This window comes from Glandiceps talaboti, chromosome 21 (genome assembly GCF_964340395.1).
Source record: "Glandiceps talaboti chromosome 21, keGlaTala1.1, whole genome shotgun sequence".
Classification (NCBI taxonomy): domain Eukaryota; kingdom Metazoa; phylum Hemichordata; class Enteropneusta; family Spengelidae; genus Glandiceps; species Glandiceps talaboti.
Genome location: NC_135569.1, coordinates 2713587 through 2738354, shown reverse-complemented (window position 1 = coordinate 2738354; position 24768 = coordinate 2713587). Strand labels below are relative to the sequence as shown.

At 34.2% G+C, this 24768-nt stretch overlaps 1 protein-coding gene across 1 annotated transcript; it reads right to left on the bottom strand.

Annotated features, from left to right (window-relative positions):
• Positions 1-3641: 3641 nt before the first annotated feature.
• Positions 3642-23744, bottom strand: LOC144451481 (uncharacterized). The gene is made up of 5 exons (XM_078142332.1): positions 23575-23744; positions 18444-18578; positions 9033-9176; positions 6803-7129; positions 3642-6030 (listed from the first exon to the last, which is right to left on the bottom strand). The coding sequence occupies exons 1-5, from the start codon at positions 23629-23631 to the stop codon at positions 5944-5946; spliced, it is 750 nt and encodes a 249-aa protein (XP_077998458.1). The 5' UTR covers positions 23632-23744; the 3' UTR covers positions 3642-5943.
• Between the last annotated feature and the right edge of the window lie 1024 nt (positions 23745-24768).

Below are 24768 nucleotides of genomic sequence, written 5' to 3'. Positions count from 1 at the left end.
CATCATCCAAAGATGCCTCAAAAGAGATGTTATCTGGTGCACACAATACAACAAAAAAGTGTTTACCCTCCTCAGAAAAGTCAATGAAAAGGCAGCCCTCTATGGCAAAGAAGAGAAAGCAAGACTTTGAGATTCCTAAAAAGGTGAAGAAAGTACACAAGCAAACTGCTGACAATACAATGTATAACAACAAAGGGGCAGGTGATGTGCTACGTTGCCATAGTAATAACGATGAAATGGATGTAAATAAATCTGTGGATACAATGACTTTGGGACAATTACTAATGTGTAAGGAAGACAACATATATGTTCCAACTTCAGATCCTCCAAAGTCAAAAAGTCCTAAAAAACATAAAGTTAAAGAAACACTACTCAAAGAAGAAACTGGAAAAGGACAGAAGATACTTGATGGAATGATACAGGAATGTACAGAGAAGAAGGTACCTGATGTTATGATACAGAAATCTACAAAGAAGAAGGTACATGATGTCACGATACAGAAATGTACTACAAAGAAGGTACCTGGTGGCATCGTACAGAAATGTACCGAGAAGAAGGTACCTGATGTCACGATACAGAAATCTACAGAGAAGAAGGTACCTGATGTCACGATACAGAAATCTACAGAGAAGAACGATGATAGTCTGTCCACCACAACAGCACATGCATCTCAGGGAACAAAGCAATTTCAACACAGGAAGAGAGGGGTTGCTTGGCAACAACCACTGAATGTGAACATGACATTTGTTGATGGCCAGTGGGTTTGTTATGTGGGTGACAAAAATGGCAAAGAGAGGAAGGAAGGATCAACATTAGTGAGTGAACAATTGATCTCCAATGATTGTGTACAGAATAATGCAAGTCATATCAAAGAAGAGAAACAAGATAGTATGGAATACGAACCTGCCAATGAAATGAGAAATAACACATTTCAAAATATTGAAATAAGAAATGAGATGGTTGAGAACAATGAAATGAGAAATGACACAGCTGAGAACAATGAAATTGACATGACCTTATTTGGGGTCAAAGGTGACTTAGGTCATGGCACTCTAAGATTAGACCATTGTGATGTTACCAGCATTGATGTAAAGCCAGAACGACTGAGTTGTGATCACAAACCTAGTTTTAACAACATCTTGCTACATATAGTTAGACATAGTTCAATTTTACAGCAATTATTAGTAAACAGTCCACACAACGATGAACTATGCGATCCTAAAGACTGCCTGTATTGTCTTCTCTTAGCTATATCTCTATCTACTGATATGGACTTGATATCAGTTGCCATGGATGAGATCTATTCTAGTATGTTAGGTGATCACTTCATAGTCGGCGTAGAACATGATATTGAGCCGTACTACAAATCCTTGTTGATCAAGCTACAAACTCTTGTTAGTCGTGTGTTGCTACGGGATACATGTGTGCTGACTTACTCACAGAGTACACTCTGTGATGAGTGTTTCCATAAAGCTGTCATTGAAGTCAACAGTACTGGTTTGACTGTCCAGTGGAATTGCAGAGAAAACTTCCAAAATTCTGTCCTGCATTTTATGACTGAGAGACCCGTAGACGTGAAATGTCTGCAGTGTGGTCATAGCTGTGTTAGAAGTAAGATTACTGTATCACACGCTCCAAGAGTTTTAACAATGACAGTGATTGGAAGTGAAGTTCCTAGTAAGCCGATGTCTACTCAAAGTTGTGATCGTAGTTGTCCAACGTTAGCCTTGTCAGAGAATACATGTAGTGACAGAGCTCAACTTGGAAGTGTTTCATCAAAACTTGGGCAGTGTAGTGATAAAAACAGAGATGTTAATGACTCGTCAATAGAGGGCAGCATTGACAATCCCAGCTGGATGTCAGACAACCAAACAGGCTGCCTACAGTCCATGATAGAATTACCAACCAACCAGGGTTGTCTTCAGTATACATTGTTTGCAGTGGTTGTTAAGGAGGTTTGCCAAGATTACTGTGAACATTATGGTGTGTATGTCAAATACCAGAATGATGCATGGTGTTACTGTAACAGAGATATGCAACAAAGTAACTCACACTGGGACTCTGTCAAATCTAAGACTCCATACATTCTGTTCTTTGAGAAAGTAGACAAGCAGAAAGACAATGTTGAGGAATGTTCTACTGATGCCACCCACAGTACAATATTGAGACAAAGAAGACAGAAGACAAAATTGTGAGACTTTGAAGATGAAAAATTAATATTTTAGTTACATGTCATTTTGATAAACAGTAAAAAATTTCGTTTCCAGGTTAAGATTGACATAATAATTTACAGAGATTCATTTCAGCTAGTACTCAGAAAGGGGTTGAACGATGCATGAGGGCGCCCTGCCATGACATACCTTACAGACTACTGTGGCTTTGATGAGGCTATATTACAACCAGTCCTACCAAATATTGTAACTATATGTTAGAAAGGGTTGTTGTATTCCAAAGAAAAGTTGTGTAAATTACTGTTCCTGAGAAAACAAGAAATTATTAACTGAATTAAGAGGAATTTTGAGTGTTGTGATTTATTAGGATGGGTTTGTGATAGATTGAATGATAGTGACTGTAAAGTTTTTAGCTTCATAAAGGGATATTTGACTTAGGGAAATGAAAAGCTATCCCAAATATCCATGATTTCTTTATACTACTATCAAACAACACAGGTCTTCGCCAGGTATTCCCGTTTCATCCTCATGACGGGATTGGCCAGCACAAACCATGTATCTAGGCTAATCCCTTGAACGTGGACAAATTCCATGTTACCGAATTAATGTCTTATGACCACCCAGTGACTAAATAAACTACCAATCAAGTGGAACAAAAGATAAGCTTAGCGATGAAGGGATTAGGTAGAGCATAGACCCGTGGGTGGAGGGTCTATGGGTAGAGTAGGCGTACACATTTCTCAGTGTACCCCCCCCCCCCCTGCAAACCGTGGGATTGAAATAGTGATATTTGTCAGAGCAATCACCGATTGACAGTCAGTTCACACCTCAAGTAAGGTATCTTTTCATATGGAAATTATTTCGAACCTACAGCGTTTGTGCCAGGGAATCTTGGCATGCTACATCAAGATTGCTTCGTTCAGACATGCACTGAACGTTAATGAAATACCCAGTTCTATGAGCCTGTCCATTCTTGGTAAAATATGGTGGTGAAATACTTGACGATGTGCAAAATTTCAATCTCACTAATAGTAATATGCATGATCCAGTTATCAGAGAAATAAATGATTTCTTGGTTTGGCCACTAGAGGCGCTGTTTGCAAGTTGTTTTGGTGCCTGAAGTGAGGGCTAGAATAGTGGAGTATTGTCAGACAACTGAAATGAAGCTATCATCCATTTTGTGTTTTTCTCACTACTCTTTTAAAAGTGAATATCAAAAATTAAAACATACCTAACCACTGTAGTTCTCATTCAAGACCACCCCTTTTTAACAAACTTTTTGTTCACAGCTTCATGCATTGCAGCGTTGATGACCAAATGTCAGCCCACTCTTTGCTCAATGTGGGGAGGCCTCTCACAACCCTTCTGTGTAAAACAGCAGCAACTTCAGTGGCCAGAACGTGGTGTATTGAAAAGTTTAAAATCATTCACATTTATCAGAATACAGACTGTACACTTTAGTCAATTGGAATATCAGATGAAGTTTTTATTATGAAATTCTGAGTTGTACATTTCTGGTTTGATTTTATTGACAGCAGTGGTAAAAATGACAATAATCCAGCAAGTCTTAAAAATTGGCTTTGAAATATCATTAATTCTGACACCAATCCCCTCGAACCAAAGTAAAGCATTGTATCATCTGTATCATACTTATACAGCGCACTCTATGGCAGTTTGCATTACAAGTTTTATTCTCCCAATATTCTTGTTGAGGGCACACTGTCAAAATGTCAAACCATGGGTGGCAACTGTTTTAGCTTACAGCTAGCCACACAAACATAGGCTTGATTATTTATATTGTTACAGAATATTGTCTGACTCGTAAGATATTATTTATAATAAGATACACAATGAGTGTGTGTATACACACTGGTAAAAAACATTGGCAGAGTGTTACAACAAAGGGCTGATGTACACAACAATGGTTGACAATAATGACATGACTGTCCCTGTGAATACATGACATAATGGTGAACTTATTTCAAGATGGCACGCAGTAGCAAGGTGGGAGTATAATTATTAGTAATATTCTTACTATGCAGACATACGATACCATTTGTACATATCATTGCAAAACTACATTTGTGTTCTTGCCTGTATGTTATAGTACTGTTGTATATGGAGAACTAAAATCTTGGTGCAGTTGTATACTTTCAAAACTAGATTTGGATATTTAATCTTAGCTGAAAGATGAGATTTCATGAATATCATGAAACCAATAAATATTATATTCCTTATAGTACCCATGTTAACTTACTGATCGGATAAACTGCTGTAAAAATCACTCAGGCTGATTTATTTGATAGACATACCCCTTGCTACTTCACATTGCCATCTGATGAATGCCTTGTGTCACCTCTATAGAATGTTAAACTGTATGATACACTGTATCATTAGATATTATTATCATGTAAGCCATATGAGTTGACATATTGAAGATACTCCATGAATCCCACATGGCTGAGGAAATTTCACATACTTTCCCTCATGGCAGAGGAAAATTCACTTTTTATTAAATATGAATCCCCACGTAATGAAATTTCACATAATTTCTCCCATCGCTGAGAGAAGTTTCACATACTCCGATCCCACATGAATCCCCACATAGCTGAGGAAAATTCACTCTCCCACATGAATCCCCACATGGCTGAGGAAATGTCACATACTTTCCCACATGAATCCCCACACAAAGTATCACTTTTTAGCAAAGTACATATGTGATACGATAAATAGAAAATAGTGTGATGTTTTAAAAACATCTACAACGACATGTGAAAACATGCCTTGGACAACTTTCAGATAAAAATTCACATTCAATAAAAAATCTTTTATTATACATTTCTTAAAGAGTAATCTATCAAAAATGCTTTTGCATGAGATGTTTTTTTATGTAGAGTTGTTAGTTATAATAAAATAGTTTAGGGTTAATAAAGACAGCCATGCCATACAAATTCCACACACACAAAATATTAAGTTAAGTACAACTTACTTTGTCAAACCATACATTATTTCTACAACCATGTGACAATTCATGTGTCAAGTTCTAGATCTATCATTTGTTCCCCCAAATATCCACACTTTTTGTTTGTGGCTCACTCACAGACTTAAAAGTGGCCACAGGTTGCCACTGAGGGCGCTAGGCCAGACAGAAGTATGGCAACCATCAAAGTGCAGATCTAAGATCTTTCTTCAAGACTACACATAATCCGACTTTCAGCATTGATAAATACACATTGCACATCCTTGACATAGTTTGCTGTTTACCCCCTTTTATTAAGTGGACTAAACCAATCAGAACTGCATTAGAGCATGGTTGCATTATGAGGCCATCAAAAGTTGGGGACGAAGACTGTGAATGGTGTAAAAGAAGTGAAAAATTCAAGTGGTTTCACAGGATTTGATAGTCATGTCACCAAAGCCATATTTTTGACTTCCTGGATAGAGTGTATTATGCAAATAAATCTCTGAATATGTATTTATACAAGATTATGACGAGAGTTTGAAGTCCAGCCCGAAAAATTTTGACAACTGAAACTGGAGTTGAAGAAAAGTTCTGATAACTAAATACACTGGAATATTATTATGACACAAGATGAGTTTACAAAAAAATAAACTACGATACACGGTACATCAAAAATTGAAAACTACAAATATAAACTACATTTGTGTAGATCTAGGTAGAGATAAAGTCTGGGCTAAAAGTTATTTTTTTTTGGAGAACATTTGCCTCACACAGTGCACATAGAGATGAATTTGAACTATTGCAGCATCTTTAGGAGTCCTGCTCTTGCTCTTTGTCTTTTTGTTCAGTCACTTCACCGTTACTTGTTTTCTGACGTTTAAGGAATTCTTCTCCTTCCTGAAAATATGAAGAAAGTACAGAAAATCGACACAAAAGAACAGATTACCGGGGGTAGGTAAAAATAGGAAATGTGTGAAAGATCCACTTGTTGGTCTGCTGGTATATTGGAACACTTTAGATAAACAGAAATGATGATAGATGTTTTCAAGATGTAGGAAATGGCATTTCAACATTTTATTATTTGTACTTGATGATGACAGTAACTTCAGTAAAAATGTAAAAATTAAGAGAAAAACAGTTTTGATATTTGGTCAAATCAATAAATAGTTTACAAGAAAGTATTGTATAGATGATGAGATACTTTACACTAATCATTTAAGTGGTTACCATGGCAAACAGTTCTGAGAACTGAAAGTTCAGATAACCAAACTTTACACTAATCATTTAAGTGGTTACCATGGCAAACAGTTCTGAAGAAGTTCAAGTACCAAAAGAGTATATAGACAACACAACAGTTCAGATAACCAAACAGTACAGATAATCAAATAGTTCAGATAACCAAACAGTTCAGATAACCAAACAGTTCAGATAATCAAATACTTCAGATAACCAAACAGTACAGATAATCAAATAGTACAGATAATCAAATAGTTCAGATAAACAAACAGTTCAGATAACCAAACAGTACAGATAATCAAATAGTTCAGATAACCAAACAATAGTCACCAGTTTCTCTGAGAATGACAATTACTGTCTGTACCTCTCTGTAAGTGACAACTATTGTCTACCTCTCTTTAAGAGTGCAAGTCTGATATAAATATTAACATACCTGTACTGTTTCTGCCATGGTGTGAGTTCTTTTCATTCCTTTTTCACCTTCTTCTTCCTCCTCTTCCTCTTCACCTTCTTCCTCTGTCTTTTCTGTACGTTTAGAGTCCTCAGAAAAACCTTCTCTTTCAAGGAAAGCTTTGCCTTCATCTGCAGTGGCAGCCATTGTTGTTGTTCTTTGCACACTTGGTTTATCTTCTTCTTCCTCTGCTGCCTCTTCTTTCTCACCCTCCTCTTCTTTATCTTTTTCAACTTGTGCCTCAGCAATGGCTTTTGTTTGTGAACGAGTTTCCCCTACTACTTTGTCTCCAATGAATTCTTTACCAGCCTGAAATACACACACACAAAAATCACTCAGATCTCCATATATCGATACAATTTACCTTGGGCTAAGGGGTACATGAAATAAAATTTACCTTGGGCTAAGGGGTACATGAAGATAAAATTTCACTTGCTATAGGTATGTAAAATAAAATTTAACTTGCCAATGGAACATGAAATAAAATTTGTGGGCAAAGCACAATTGAAAAATGGTACCTCAAAAACAAATTTGACAGAAACGAGACAATATGCCTATAGCATTTCTCTCCAAACATTCTTCTTTGTTCTGCTGTGAAAATATGAGTGACATAGGGTGTCTTGTCACAGAACAATGACATGGACACATTCATGACCTCGGTATAAATCCCATATTTCTGTTTACATGTGTACAACTTGGTATGTGCATGGGTGCTACAAAGAGATATTACAAGATAATAACAGATCACAATGGAAACTTCACTATGCAAACATTGAGAATTGTCAATGATAATGAATTTCATTTATTAAGAGTTTCCAGGATTATACTACTACATTTTTCATGATTTTAAAAGACTGTGTATAAGCCCTGTTGAACCAGTTCTATTCACTGAGAGACTTAACAGGCTTCACAGCTAGTTTACATTAACTTTTGCACCTGGTGAAAAAAACACTGATGTGTTTGCGTGACTGAAATGAGCTAAAAGAAGACTTCACACAAAGAAGACTTAGGTAATGATGACAAGATAACCACTACAAATACAAACAGCTGAGAGCCTCTGATGTAAGTTGATATAATGCTTTTATCAGTTTTGTTTCTATCTGTGGAAGTAAGTCACGTTGTGAAACAAACTTTCAGTTATGGCCTAACAAAAAAATTGGGTGATTCCGATTACACTCAATTTTAGAATAGGTGGGGTAGGTAGATTTTTATTTTACTTTTTTTTATATATATTTTTTTTTCATATATAAGCCTCAGAGTGTCTAGTTCAGGTAGTTATGTTTTATGTTTTCCGTTGTTTTCCATTGTTTTCCATATGGTAACGGGAACCAGACAATTTTTTTTATAGGCCTAATAAACATACCATTAACTGGCCACTGGATTGTTATAACATGTAGCATTCTGAAGGCTACACAGTTGCATTGTTATAACATGTAGCATTTGAAGGCTACACAGTTGCATATAAAATAGGTCCATATGATACTCTCTTAATAAACAATGGTTCTTTATAGAAAGTAGCCATTACTTTGTTTCAAGGATATCTTTGGCTACAAAGTAGACATATAATTGTCAATTTGTTGCAACTTAATGACTATTTAGTTTATGAATAGGTCCTTACAATCAGTTACCAGAGTCACATTACACAGCAGAACACAAACTATGGTTATCATATGGTTTGACAATCTGCATTGGTGGTTACCATATTGTGCACTGTATTTTGAAATAATTACTTTTTATTAGTAACTAAATATGCCACTTAACAGGAAGTGGACAAATTCTACCAAGTATTGTCACTCCAAAAGCACGAAAGTGATTTAACTGTTAACACCTGTATAAAATCTCCCCTCTTTAATTTTACTTTTTTTTCTCGTAACTTACGATAGATATGACCAAATTGAAAAGAGAGTAATGACTTTAGCAAACATAACATATTACTTAATTTTAATCACAATTTATATTTTAATACCTACAATGTTAGTATAGCTGGTACACAGTAATTCAAGTTCATTTTCTGAAGAAAGCAGAGAAGAAATTATTCCTGGCCAACATTGGTTCCTTTAAATTACAATATTTCCTGATAGCTATAAGTCAATAATGAAGGTGATATTAGTGAGGACATGAACATTGAATTGTATTCACTGTGTGAGGAATAACAGGCCTACATGGTCAAGTTGAATAGCGCCCTCTACAGTCAAATTCACAACATACATACCTTAGCTGTGTCTACCATTGTTGTGTCTCTTTGGAGTTTTGGTGCTTCTTCTTCTTCAGTCAGTTTTTCAATTTCTTTTTGTTGTCCCCTAGTTTTGGCACTTTCATCTGGTTTACCTGCTGATTCAAGGAATGCTTCTCCTTCCTGGATAAAGGAAAATTTTTTTTAAATAACAGAGTTAGTCAGTTTCATCGTATGAGTGCAAATTTGTGAGTGTGTTTGCTAATTTGGTAACCTTGGTAACAGAGAAGTATGGATTGCATGAAACTGGTTGATAAAGTTTCCTCTCTTTGGGAAGCACTGGCAAAATGATTGAGGAAGTCAGGTTTATTTTGACAACTTACAATCCTTAGTGAAAATACTGGTTGTGTTCAATGAAATAAAATGTGAAAATCAGACGCAGCTTATGTCACTTAGTGACAAAGATATCTGTTGAACAATTTACATACATGAAGTATTTATTTCACATTCATATCACACCAAATTATTCTGAATATAACTATATATGTTTTTCCTTAATCTCAAACTTCAAATTCTTTTCTAGATATGTACTCATAATTTGTGAACGTTTTATAAAAAACAGCATTTTCTCACTCAGTATTTGTTTTAAACACATTTTCCTCAAGGTAAAGAACACAATTACAATTTAGTTTGGTTCAAACATATCCTGATTTGACCTAGACAGTGTGCCCTCTAATGTTAGCCAAATTTTGTTGTTGTGAGTCAAAAGATAAAAACTGGCATTTCTTGTGAGACACCACATAGTAAGAGATAGGGGAACACCAAATGTTGGTGCGTCACTAGAAATTGAGTGCTTCAGTGGCAAGAGGGCACACTCGACCTAGACAGACACCAGGATGCTGATTAATCGTTCTGTTCAGGAGAAAACGAAGTCTATTTCGTAGTCAAGTATTATCTAAGAATTAAGAGATAGTGGATTATCCATATTTGATTAAATTCCATGAAACCAAAATGTTGTCAATGAAAACTCTAAGACAGACATAAGCTTCTTACTGGATTCCTGTTACACTTGTTTATAATAATTCTATAAATTTATCACTGTTGTATAACACATTGCAATAGTTTTAGTTTGTGTATGTATCTTAGTAAACTGAAAACTTGATTACCAGAGTAATTTATACATAGTAATGAAAATTTCTGAAAAAACATTTCTTGGAAGTGAATCACAAATTTTCGCTGACATCTCATCAGCGTTGTCAGGGGTGTACTATAATAGGTTATTGTCATGCTTCCAAGAAATATGTGACTCTGAGAGTAAAGATTTTAATTTACCACGAACTCAGAGCTCATGAACATTCATTCTCAGATTAATAAATGACTGTATATAGATGACCCCAATAATACATCAAAGACTTAGAAGTGCTTCAGTACTTTGGTCATCAGATTTCACTAACGTATCGTACTGTCACATGCCCATGTAAATATAGAACTGAAAGATCACACGTAGTCAAATTCTGTTGTAACTAAGCAACCAGCAAATCATACAATAACTTCATTTCCTTTCAGGCAAGAAGAGTATGACATCAAATAAGTTCCTTTGTGCACTTTATACAAAAGAGTCACAATTCGTAAAATGTGATTTTTTGGTGACCTTTACACAACCGGAATTTTATTTGATTTTCAGTATCATTTCTTCAGGATAGTGGGGGATGAGTAAATTTGTACTTTTGTAAATCATTTTTTTTTGTCATAATTAAAAACAGAGTAAATTTGTCTTTTGTCTCAGATTCAGACTTAGCTATAAAATATACACAATCACAATTCAACTCTACTATAATGATTAGGTATTTCGGACATTTTAAAGGATGTTTTTCAAAATCTCTGGATTCTATTAATAAGGAACTATAAAATACCTGTTTACTACACAAAAATAATATAAGTCTTACCAAATCAACCACTATTGCTACCAATTTCTAAACAATGTAAGTTTACCACATGAGAAAATTATGAAAATCTAACCAGACTATTAGCCATTGTAACCATGACTACCAAGGTCAACTAGAATGCTTAGAAGTCACAATGTACTACATATTATTGCAACCTATCTAGACTATGAGATATGTTGTGTTGTTCAGCTCTTATCAGGTTTCTAATAGTTGATAGTGTGGAACAAATAAAACTGCACCCTATCTAGATGGTTTCTACCCTGCATTTTTTCCACATAATTTTTCTGTTACATTGACAATAATAACACTATATAAATATAATAATTTCTTATTGTTTTCTTAGGATATCTATTGATTGAGATTAAACCTTCAGATCAAATAAATATAGTTTTGTTACTGAGCATGTAATTTCATTGTTTTTCTAGTTCATTTCTACACAACATGGTACACAGTATCATTTTGTACATTTCAAACAATTAGAGCATATGATATGTACTATTAAAACAGCTCTCAACAAATATTAAAATATTGGATAAGAAATTTTATACTCTATTTCATTTTAACGTGTAGATAACTTGTAGCCCATTTTAATTTGAGTACTAATATTTTTTTACCAATCAAGGAATTTTTTGATGGTAAAATGATCCACTTTACTTCTCACTATGCACTAGCATTATTTTATTAACCCTTTCATGACTAGAGACGAGTTTTAAATAATATGGGGACCCAATTTATATGAATATTTTCATAATTACAATAATATTACTTCATTAGGAAGTAACATTTCTTTAATTCCAGTCTAAAATGAAGTTGATATATGCCAAAAACTTACATAAACCAAGAATTTTGTCCAAACAATATTGGCGGGAATGTTTTCAGTATTGAAGGGGTTAAAAGTCTAGAGGAAACAGATTTCTTCAAAATAGTATTTTGCCAACACTTTTCATAGCATGCATAGGTGAGGTCAAAATTTAAGAAGGGATTAACTGTTGGCGGGAATTACCTGCCAGATCAAAAGGTCAAACTACTGCACCTGACAATTCAAAGATCAAACCACAACCACTCTGCCAATCACAAACAAGTGATAAGAGTTCAAAGGTCAAACTACTACAACTCTGCCAATCACAAACAAGCTAGAGACAGCTCATTTGTCAACCACACAAGTAGTATCTGGTATATCATTGTACTACAGTACCTACCAAGTAAATTAGCTCTGTCTACGTCATATATTATGAAATTAATAAATTATTAATTTTCTTCATTCATTGTGTATAAACCTTATAATAATGCACAAAATTAAATAAGCAGTATCTCAATATCACTTTCCAGTTGATGAAGTTTTACTAATTAATTACTATGTACAGTGCTACTTGTATTCACTGACTGAAACTGCATTGTATTTTTTTCAACTTAATTATCAATATTCTACACTAATTAAAACTTTCTTAGTTCACAGAATAAAACCTCAAATGAAATCAATGTCTTTTTGAATCTTTCTGAATGTGAGTTTTTAAAATTATTCAGTGTTCAATCAATGTCTCTGAAACTGAGGTAAATTATTTTGTCGAGTTCAGAAGTGGCATAGTTTCCATTCTTGAATCTGTGTTAACTTAATATGCTTGTACTTCACAAAATGTATCAGTCCTAAGAGCTAATCAATCACATAGTGTTAAACATAAATAACTGATAACACACTTGTCAAATGGTATTCCTTTGTATAAAGAGGCTGAGCACTGCAGTTGCAGTTACACTATGTTGACACGTGTGTATATCAATATGACACTTACTGTGTAAGGAAAGGTCCAGTCAGACTAATTTCTACTTTTGTACTGCTATCAACAGGGAAAGTCCAGTCAGACTAATTTCTACTGTCATACTGCTATCAACAGGAAAGTCCAGTCAGACTAATTTCTACTTTCGTACTGCTATCAACAGGGAAAGTCCAGTCAGACTAATTTCTACTTTTGTACTGCTATCAACAGGGAAAGTCCAGTCAGACTAATTTCTACTGTCATACTGCTATCAACAGGGAAAGTCCAGTCAGACTAATTTCTACTTTTGTACTGCTATCAACAGGAAAAGTCCAGGCAGACTTATTTCTACTTTAGTACTGCTATCAACTTAAAGTAAAAGTCAGGTCAGACGTATTTCTAATTTAGTTGTACACTTGTATTGATTACTGCTATCAACTTAATTAAAGGAAAAGTCCAGTCAGACTTATTTCTACCTTTAGTACACTTGTATTGATTACTGGTATCAACTTTAGTACGCAACTTGTGTATGATTTTGGGTGATTAAATTGCACCTTGTTATCAATTTGAAATCTTGTGCAACTGAGCCCTACATTTCTCATGTATTTGGATGTTATGGGCATTTTGTGATGGAGTTATGGGAAAACCTCACGTGATGACAGAGAAGATGGCTTTTTCACTAGAGTTCTCTTTTGTATTCTTCAGAAAAAAACAATGTAAGTTACCATAATTTACATAATATAATCGATTGTTAATTTACATAATTTGTAAGTTTTTGCAAAAATAGAGGTGTCACATACTACATACATTAGGGAAATGTTGAATTTGGCCGACTTGACAAATAATATCACATACTACACTAGGGAAATAACTAGTTTGGCCGACTTGATAAGTAATATCACATACTACACTAGGGAAATAATTAATTTGGCCGTGTCTTAAATATAAACAGAGTTGAAGTCCTAGTGAATAGATGTTTTCACAAGATATATTTATAGCGAGTACAAATTAGAAACTACCGGTAGATCTAGTAAAATCACACAATCATAGCATTACATTTTATAGTGAAATCTGTAATGCTTTAATCGTATCAACAAACACGAAAATCCGATGAAATACAGTCAATTGACTGATGGCAATATTACAATGAATTAAGTCTTTAAGCCATCAAAATCAAATCCGCGAAAGAAATCTATACCATTCCCATTCCCAAACAAGTTTTATCTGTTTGTTTAATACAATATAATAGATGACACAAAAAACATGACTTCTGTCAATCAAATCGTTAAGTGCTTTATCTAGAAACATCAGTGCAAATTTAATGAAACTGCAATATTTACAAGATTTTTGACAACACAAGCTACATTCGGTATGTTTTCATGATTTAAAAATATACCCCAATTATTAATTTGTTATTTTCATAATCATCTCTCTATTTCAATCTATAAAGAGACTGAGTTATTACTGGGTGCAGAATAACCAAAGTATTATTAAATTTGTTATTTTCATAATCATCTCTCTATTTCAACCTATAATGAGACCGAGTTATTACTGCAAAGTATTATTAATTTGTTATTTTAATTATCATCTCTCTATTTCAATCTATAATGAGTTATTACTGGGTGCAGAATAATCAAAGTATTATTAATTTGATATTTTCATAATCATCTCTATATTTCAATCTATAATGAGTTATTGCTGGGTGCAGAATAACCAAAGTATTATTAATTTGTTATTTTAATAATCATCTTTCTATTTCAATCTATAATGAGTTATAACTGGGTGCAGAATAACCAAAGTATTATTAAATTTGTTATTTTCGTAATCATCTCTCTATTTCAATCTATAATGAGACTAAGTTATAACTGGGTGCACAATAATCAAAGTATTATTAATTTGTTATTTTCATAATCATCTCTCTATTTCAACCTATAATGAGACCGAGTTATTACTGCAAAGTATTATTAATTTTCTATTTTAATAACCATCTCTCTATTTCAATCTATGAGTTATTACTGGGTGCAGAATAATCAAAGTATTATTTAATCTGTTATTTTCATAATCATCTCTCTATTTCGACCTCATTTAGCAAAGCTTAATGTATGTTTCTAAATGATCCTGACATCCCCAGACTGCTACACATGGTATTTTACATTTCCACTCTATATGGGATAACGAGTCCTTAGCAAGTCTCTTATACAACTTCACAACAAAGCAGCCTGCCAGGCAACTAATGTACATCAATTATTGAAACATCTAATACCGTACTATATTCATTTCGTTAGTAAATACTACATGAAGCAAGCAGAACACCGTTATTGAAGATGGTTACTATAGAAACCACACTTGACACATCATCAGATCCACAGCCACCCAAAGCTTGGTTCTACAATCATCATTCTAAGAGGTTGCTATAGCAACCACAGGTGTGGACATACTACTGCAGAAGTCATTTAAATTTGTATTTTATGAAAAATAATTGCTATGCCAACCATATCGGGGTAACATTTATACAACTTACAAGACATGTTTTTATCATTTTAAACTACTTATGATCAAATAGTAAATTTGTTACATGAGTCAAACTGACAGACAGATGAATAGATGGATGGGGCATTCCTAAACCCACTCTGGGCTTTGCTCATTGCAAGCAAACAACACAGATACACTACACCACACCCCTTAAAATGATGATGCTTACCATCCCTAATAAATACTGCAGTATTTGACTTCAATATTTTAAACAGCTAAGTCAAGATTTATACAACTTACAACACATGTTTTTATCATTTTAAACTACTTACGATCAAATTTGTTACAGAGTCAAACTGACACACAGATGGATGGGGCATTCCTAAACCCACTCTGGGCTTTGCAAACAACACAGATACACTACACCACACCCCTTAAAATAACTACCTAACTATGATGATGCTTACCATCCCAAATAAATACTGCAGTATTTGACTTCAATATTTTAAACAGCTAAGTCAAGATTTATTGTTCATGGATTGACAGACAGCTTCCTTCTTAAATTCTCCTATATCAGAGCAGCTGGTGAACATATTTTGTTTACAGGACAAAGAACTACTCTGTGGCTGCCATCTACTGTCAAACCTTTATGTGTCAATAGGTGTTAGGCCAAAAACAAAATATCTGGTTCTGGTCAGGGTAAACTTTCTAAAGTGGTGCGACGACGCAAATTTTTTTTTTCCCCTAATTTTTTTTTTTTTTTTTTTTTTTGCAAATTAGTAAATACACATTTTTTTGACACTTTACATACTCTGTCCTTTTTCTTCAAAGCAGTTTAGGCTTTGTATTTAAGCAGTCTTGGCATGTAGGGTAGATTTCAGCTGCTTGTTCTCCTGATATCAGGAATAAATAAGGAATGGGAAAGCAAAAATTATCGAGAAAAAAAGGACTGACGCGAGGGTATTCAGGGCACGTGCACACTGACCAGAACCAGATATATATATTTTTTTGGCCTTATCCACTACTAATTGGTTTGTTGTAAGGTATAGAGACAAGATAACCAAACACAAAGATAAACAAATGCAGGAGAAACAAAGTTGCCCTGGTATTTCAATCATAGGACATGTTTTTAACATACAGATTGACAATATGAAACCCTAGACTAACAATAACAGAGACAAAAGCGATAATTAAAGCATTGCTACTTTATTTTTACAGTACAGAAGAAACAGGCTTCTGCTCAAAACATGTTGTCATCATGAAATACAGTGAAGTCAACTGACCTAGATTTTTGGTAACTATGGCAACAATCTAGCACCTAGAGTGAAGTTAACCTATTAATATATAATGTTATCATAGCTAATCTTTGATTTTTATCACTTATTTATTAATCATCACTTCCAATAGAGTGATAGAAAGTCAAGGTCCCTATGGTACAAACTAAACAGGGTTATCACCCTAAATATCTGGTGAATGTAATAGTTAGACACTGTGAGATACATATATATCAAATATATACATACACAGAACTATGTAACTATGTCAACTTTAGCTAGCTACTGTAAAACTTATTTTCGCTAATTTCACTGAAAACAAAAATGCAAACAAAATAAGTAGTGACTAAAATGTCTTCTTGTACATGAACACAATGTACCAGTCTGGTAATTAGTAAAAATAAGTAGTGACTAAAATACCTTCCTGTACATGAACACAATGTACCAGTCTGGTAATTAGTAAAAATGAGTAGTGACTAAAATACCTTCTTGTACATGAACACAATGTACCAGTCTGGTAATTAGTAAAAATGAGTAGTGACTAAAATACCTTCTTGTACATGAACACAATGTACCAGTCTGGTAATTAGTAAAAATAAGTAGTGACTAAAATGCCTTCTTGTACATGAACACAATGTACCAGTCTGGTAATTAGTAAAAATTAGTAGTGACTAAAATGTCTTCTTGTACATGAACACAATGTACCAGTCTGGTAATTAGTAAAAATTAGTAGTGACTAAAATGACTTCTTGTACATGAACACAATGTACCAGTCTGGTAATTAGTAAAAATAAGTTGTGACTAAAATGCCTTCTTGAACATGAACACAATGTACCAGTCTGGTAACTAGTACAAATAAGTAGTGACTAAAATGCCTTCTTGTACATGAACACAATGTACTCGTTCGGTAATTAGTAAAAATAAGTAGTGACTAAAATTGCCTTCTTGTACATGAACACAATGTACCAGTCTGGTAATTAGTAAAAATAAGTTGTGACTAAAATGCCTTCTTGAACATGAACACAATGTACCAGTCTGGTAACTAGTACAAATAAGTAGTGACTAAAATGCCTTCTTGTACATGAACACAATGTACCAATCTGGTAACTAGTACAAATAAGTAGTGACTAAAATTCCTTCTTGTACATGAACACAATATACCAGTCTGGTAACTAGTAAAAATAAGTAGTGACTAAAATTCCTTCTTGTACATGAACACAATATACCAGTCTGGTAACTAGTACAAATAAGTAGTGACTAAAATGCCTTCTTGTACATGAACACAATATACCAGTCTGGTAACTAGTAAAAATAAGTAGTGACTAAAATTCCTTCTTGTACATGAACACAATATACCAGTCTGGTAACTAGTACAAATAAGTAGTGACTAAAATGCCTTCTTGTACATGAACACAATATACCAGTCTGGTAACTAGTACAAATAAGTAGTGACTAAAATGCCTTCTTGTACATGAACACAATATACCAGTCTGGTAACTAGTAAAAATAAGTAGTGACTAAAATTCCTTCTTGTACATGAACACAATGTACCTGTCTGGTAACTTGTAAAAATTAGTCTTTAAGGACTTGCTGAAGACTGTAAAACTACAAAAATTTGCAGTAGTGAAAATGTCAATGTTTACAGTTTATGTTTGGCTTTAGTATCAGTAACACATAATACAAACTTGTTGTTCTGAAACTAAACAGTAGATAGCTATGTTTAGTACTACTGACAGATAACAAATCTACTTATCTAATAATTACTTTAGGAAATACTGATACCTTACAAAGACTATCTCAATTAAATAATGCAGTGTATAGCTTCCTGCATTACAAAACAAATATCTATCCATTCTCAAGATTTGAAAATGGATATATATATATATATATATATATATATATATATATATATATATATATATTTTTCCTTACCTTTACTATGCCTACACAGTACTAATATTTTCATATATACATGATATATATAGATAAATGATATTTTTTCCTTACCTTTACTGTGCCGACCATTGTATTATCACGTGCAACTTTTGGTTTGTCATCTCCATCTCCTTCCCCTTCTTCGTCTAAACCTTGCATTTTGAGGAGTGTTTCAGCACCTTGTTCTTTCAGAAATTGGATACCCTCCTGCATATTCAAAAAAAAGGTCAAAATAATACAGGTATTAACATAACAGTCAGCATATAGTTAATTATATTAATATTGAGAGTAAAAACAACATGGGTTTTCAACCAGTACCACACCTATTGTAGCCTAGAGTCAAGTCAGATAGGGAAAGTGATAACCAAAATCACAACACAACTTGAAGCTAGGTAACTAGGTTTACACCATGGCTTTTTCAAAGAACCGAATACTCTAAAATTAATTAAGTCACAAATTAATTTTTAAAACTTCTTGCAGGAGTATTCATGTAAGGCATGCAAGCAATACCAGCTCCAATAATTGCATTTGCTATCAGAGACTTTGACCAATGTATATAGTCTGGATACCAACTTTGAGTGACGGTATAAATCATAACGATACCGTATAAGAACTAGACTGTGAGTAACGGTATAAATCATGACGATACTGTATAAGAACTAGACTAAATGCATAGGTCAACACTATACATTAGAATTCCCTGGCCTTGGAATCAAATCACCATGGCAACACTGACACTGTTTCCAGGAAAAGCTGACACACTGTTACATGTAGGTAGACAAATGTACTCTAGGTAACTATCAAAAGTCATAAAGCGCCAAAAATAACAGCTACTTAACAAACATACATTTATTACACCAGTCTGTGTGTTCAAAATAGGAACTAAACACACTTTATGCTGTCAAAGCATGGAATCTTATTCTAAATATATCAATGTCTTTCGCAACCTGTATTTCTCAGATTACAAATAAATCAAGTCGTGAAATCTACATTTCCTCTCCTATAAAATCTACAAAGTTATGTTCACTGACACTTACACAAATACACATTGTTACCTATCACTACTGTGTTGTCACAATCTGTCACTAGTCATTTTAGTGTCACTTGTCACATTATTTGTCGCTTATCACGTTTTGTCACTTATCAATATCACTTATCACATTTGTAAATCACATCACATTGTTACCTATCACTAGTGTGTTGTCACAATTTCACTAGTCACTTTATCATCACATTATTTGACAGTCATTTCCCACTCATCATAATGTTGTTTGTCACTTATCACATTGTTTGTCACTTATCACAGTCACTTATCACATCATAACAAATTATCACCCTTTTAGCAAGCAATTCAAAACTAAATATTTGTCCTGTGACAATCAGTAGATCATAATTCACCTGTGACTGTATACCAGAGAACAAGAGTCAAGTCTTGTAATTACTAGATAAGTTTATTGTAGCTGTAACACCACCTAGATGACCTGATAGACATTATCACAAAGTGTATCAGTAATGAGATAAAATAAACGGAAAATCTAGTGAAACTTCTAAAATCATTATCGATAGGTGTATTACAGTTTAGTATGTTTTAATTGTTTATACTAAGGTTATAAAGACAGTACACTATAAATATAAGTTATTTCCTGAAATGCTTATTACTGGGTGTGTTTTAGTGTCTGTTGTGAATTTAATGTAACCAATTTAATACTACAGTAGTATTAGTATGCTTGTTAGATTTAGAGTGACATGTAATCACATAATATAATAGTAACAAAAACAAGTCAAAACAAGGAATTACCCAGCTAAATGGGCTTTCAAGTCACTACAGTAAGTGTCAATGTGCCCTCTAAGCCAATTTGACATGCCACTGATGCGCACAATTTCTAGTGATGCACCAAAATTTGGTGTTCCCCTATCTCTTACTTTGTGGTGAGTGTGCCCTCTAAGCCAATTTGATGCACCACTGATGCAAACAATTTGTAGTGATGCATCAAAAATTTAGTGTTCCCCTATCTCTTACTATGTGGTCAGTGTGCCCTCTAAGCCATTTGGTGCACCACTGATGCAAACAATTTCTAGTGACACACCAATATTTGGTGTTACCCTATCTCTTACTACGTGGTGACTCACAAGAAATCCCAGTTTTTATCATTTTGACCCACAACATAATTTGGCTATCATTAGAGGGTACACTGATCAGTGTACAATATATACAGGTATTGAAAGAAAACTGCAGACATAGAGTAAAATAAATAACTGCAAATAACATAATATTTCCTACAAATCTATCACTGCTATGTGTACGTGTTTCAAAGCATTTTTGTTTTAATTTTAGAAACCAGGTCATTCAGAACACAAACGTATAAAATTCAAAATATGTTCATACTTATAAATAGTTATATAATACATTATATAGCTAATACTATCTTTGCAAATGCGTAGCTGGGATTTTTGAACTCAAATAAAACAGAAGGGCCATTTTTTAATGATCTGACAATGTTTGAAATCTATTATCACTTTGAAAGTACATGTATATTAGTGAACAATAAAACCTGACTAATACAACTTTGACATACTTGACAATTTTTTGCGGATAAATAACATTTTAGAGCCAACATAAAACAGACAAACTAATCTCATTATGTCAAACATTTTCTAAATACTGTGTAATAACCACAATAATGATCTTTCTTTTTGTATAAAAAGTGCAATATTTTTACATTTTAGAGCCAACATAAACAGACGAACTAATCTCATTATGTCAGACATTTTCTAAATACTGTGTAATAACAATAATAATGATAATTAATTCAGGGATCTTTCTCTTTGTATAAAAAGTGCGCTATTTTTACATTTTTTATGTAATGAAAGCCAAGACTTACCTACCTCTCAACTAAATCATATTAACTGTTAACTATTTTGCTTAGCTTATTTATTGTTATATTTTCAATTTTACTCACTTCTCATACAAATTCATTTGAGAAACCTGAACCTAACTACATCCTTGCCTCCAAATTTCCATCAATCTGTATTTTATTACCCCAACCCTAACGTCCACATCCGAACCACCACTTTACCCTAAATCCCCTCCATCCCAAACCACTTACCCCCCCCCCCCACACACACACACACAGACCCAGACCCACACTATTCAGGCCCCAAATCTAGCCTCAAAATGTCATACCCTTCACTTCCAAGAATTAAGTATTCAACATACAAATCAGTCAGTGACCGTCACTAGGGCTTGGGTGAAATATACACCAGTAGTTTCACCCATGATAACTATAAAGCTAGCCAAGTAAACTGCTACAGCTACAATCTCTATTGATTTCCGTTTGTCTAACAAACAACCACCCTATAAATTTGGTAGTCTAGATGTGATGTTTAGTAGTCTATGAGCTCCAGACTACTCATTATTTTGAGCCTGGTGATATGATGTGTCCATCGTCACAAACCACAGCCTCTTTTATGGCACCATCCAAAGATGGCTCGAAGGAAATAACAGCTCTGGTTTGTGAGAATGGATGTGTCTTCAAATCCACAAAGTGTACAATCATCTCAGAAACAATCATGTGAATATATGAAAATGTAAGTTAACCAGCTTTAGCTTACAATGAGAATAACAACATTACACTTAAAACCATATTTTATGTTCATACCATCTGTGATAAAAATAGTCTTTGAATGGTCTGTATAGACGTGTGACCTTTGTGAACTCTACTGACTGCTATAGACCTCCTTGTCAACATAAATAAACCTTGAGAGACTAACATTAAACCAGATATTTGCATAGTACAAGGTTTTCCCAGTCTAAGATTTCAATGCTGTATGTCTGACCTCATACAAGCTATACGTACAAAGAGAGCAACCATACCCTATGACAGTACCCGCCCATATTTTTATAAAAGCTGTGAACACCTGAAACCCAAAGTTCAGCTTGCTACTATCAATAGAAATTCCACCTTTCATTCAAAAAGCTAACTCAACTTTTGAACTCTTGAATTTACAGAACTTCTCTGAACAAAATTGACTTTGAAGAACTAGTGCTCTAGACATCAATAAAACAAAGGATGTTTATGACTGAAGTGAAAACAATACCATTACATAACACACTAATGAGAGTCATTACTGCTTGCAGTCTTGCTTTGTGACAGTGAATGAACAATAGACCACTCCAGCATTAACTAGCAATTCACGAAAATACAGATTAATACCATAAAAATTGGAGAGAAAATATTGTTTATAAGCAGATTACTCAACAACAACAACAACAACAACAACAACAACAACAACAACAACAACAAACCCCCCCCCCCCCACGTTAACCTGAACGCGAGTTTACTTCTATACGAAAACGAAAGGAAAACTAAATAGTATATTAGTAATGATTTACTATGTACACTCTTGACTTAGGGTGACGCTACTGGTCAATCGAGACGCCAGCAATGCGCCACCTGGGTATGTGGGTGTCAGCTTGAGAGAGCTGGTTATTGTAACATTTTGTATTTTTGTATTCTGACAGTTTCGTGCATATGTACATGTGTCTATACTTAAAACGGGCCGACAGAACGCTATGATATTAACGCGTCTCTCACATTGAAACAATGGCAAATGGCTACACAACGGAACACTGTACACTATTATACTATACACACGTGTTTACAATAGAAACAAGCCTTCGAAAGTCGGAACAAAGAAATCGGTCTCCCCGGACATCAACTGTCACGGTAGACGATACGATATTATAGAAAAAAATAACAGAAAATAAATGATAACGCTCATTTGATGCCCTACTAATATACTGGTGAACTGTGTTATGATCCTAGCGATACGTTAGCTTATGACGCTAAGATCGAATTGGCGTCTTGAATATATTATGCTATGTGCAGCCTATAGGCTTTATACGTTACCCCAGTTTAAGGGCAGGAAATATGAAAAACAATACAGAAAACATAAAACTATAATATTTACAGAGATAATTCTATACAGATCTTGTAAAAACTGTTAATGCGATTCCGTTACGACTATTTATTTAAACATGCGATGGATTTAACGTTAGTAAATCTAGTTGTCGCCTACGCGCGCTTCTCAAGCCACGGTAGTTGTACATAGCCATCTTGGAACAAGAAGAACAAAGGTACTCTAGCGAAAGAAGAAGCGAAAACATCAAAATTCGTCAGAAAATTTACAGAAAGTGTCATACCTGAGCTGTAACTTGCATGGTTGAGTCGCGTTTGAGTTGAGGTGCTTCGTCTGCCATAATGATACGGTTAGTAATCTTGTAAAATTCGAGTAAATTGCGGGAAAAATTGTTATAAAGCGTTAGCTGTTGTCTGCAATTCTGACAACTGAAAGGGTCATGCCGCCACCTGCTTTATTGTTAACTCGTCTGGTCACGTGAATATTTTGTGATGCATGATTGGCTAGTTAGTGGTTGGCCGTCGTTTGATTCGTTACTTTGAAATTGTGGGTGGGTTTATTTTCAGTGTATGTGTTGGACGAATTTCTGAAGCTGAGCTCAGGGAAAATAAACCGATAATTCATCTATTTATAGGTTTGTAAGTCAAACAGTATGGAAGATATATTCATTTTTTGATATCTTGCCAAAACAATAATAAAATCTACCACCGTTCTCCAAAGGGTGCAAGACTTGTGCGACAGACTCTAAAATAGTAATTTGCATACAAGAGAGGAAGTGTCACAACAGTGTTTACACGTCCTGGCTTGTTATTTGTGACGTCACAAAATTGAATGAGTCATATCAGCATAGCCCGTGCTATCGTGCCCTGGTATGACCTTCCCTACACAAACCTGACCTATGCTGTGTACTATATAGGAAGCTAACAGAAGCGTACACTACCACCACCTAATGACACTTTACGGTTAAATAACTGAATAAAAGCAAATCTAAATAATATGGACATACTTCGCATCTAGCACCCATTTTTATTTTTGAGAATACTATATAGTGCAACAAAGGTTATTTTTGTGTGCGGCATTCAAGAGTTTTTGGAACAGCACTGTGGTATAGCTGGGGTACCGGGGTATCCGAGATGGGGGGGGGGGGCAATTGTATTCATATTATTATTGCTACTACACTCATTGCAAGAGGAATGGTTGTGTTGTTGTATATGAGAACCATACATGGAAGTAGCATCACACACAAGAACAAATATTAAATTAATTTCTAACAGTAAAACACACGTAGATGTAGTATGGTGAACTTATTTCAAATTTCACTATTAATATCGTCGCTTTTTACACCTCACTTTACAGTAATTAATTGATTATTGGGACTTGGTCCTTTGCCTAATTTCATTAATACTGTTTTAATTATTCAACAAAATGCAAAATGATAAAAACGACAGAACAAACAAATTGCTGATATGTCACGAGT

Bases quoted from the DNA above. Each gene is read 5' to 3' on its own strand.
- LOC144451481 (XM_078142332.1), bottom strand. From the start codon at position 23,631: ATGGCAGACGAAGCACCTCAACTCAAACGCGACTCAACCATGCAAGTT. The intron at 18,579-23,574 runs GTATGACACTTT...TTGAATATGCAG, and splicing joins CCATGCAAGTTACAGCTCAG to GAGGGTATCCAATTTCTGAA. The intron at 6,031-6,802 runs GTATGTTAATAT...TCATATTTTCAG, and splicing joins CCATGGCAGAAACAGTACAG to GAAGGAGAAGAATTCCTTAA.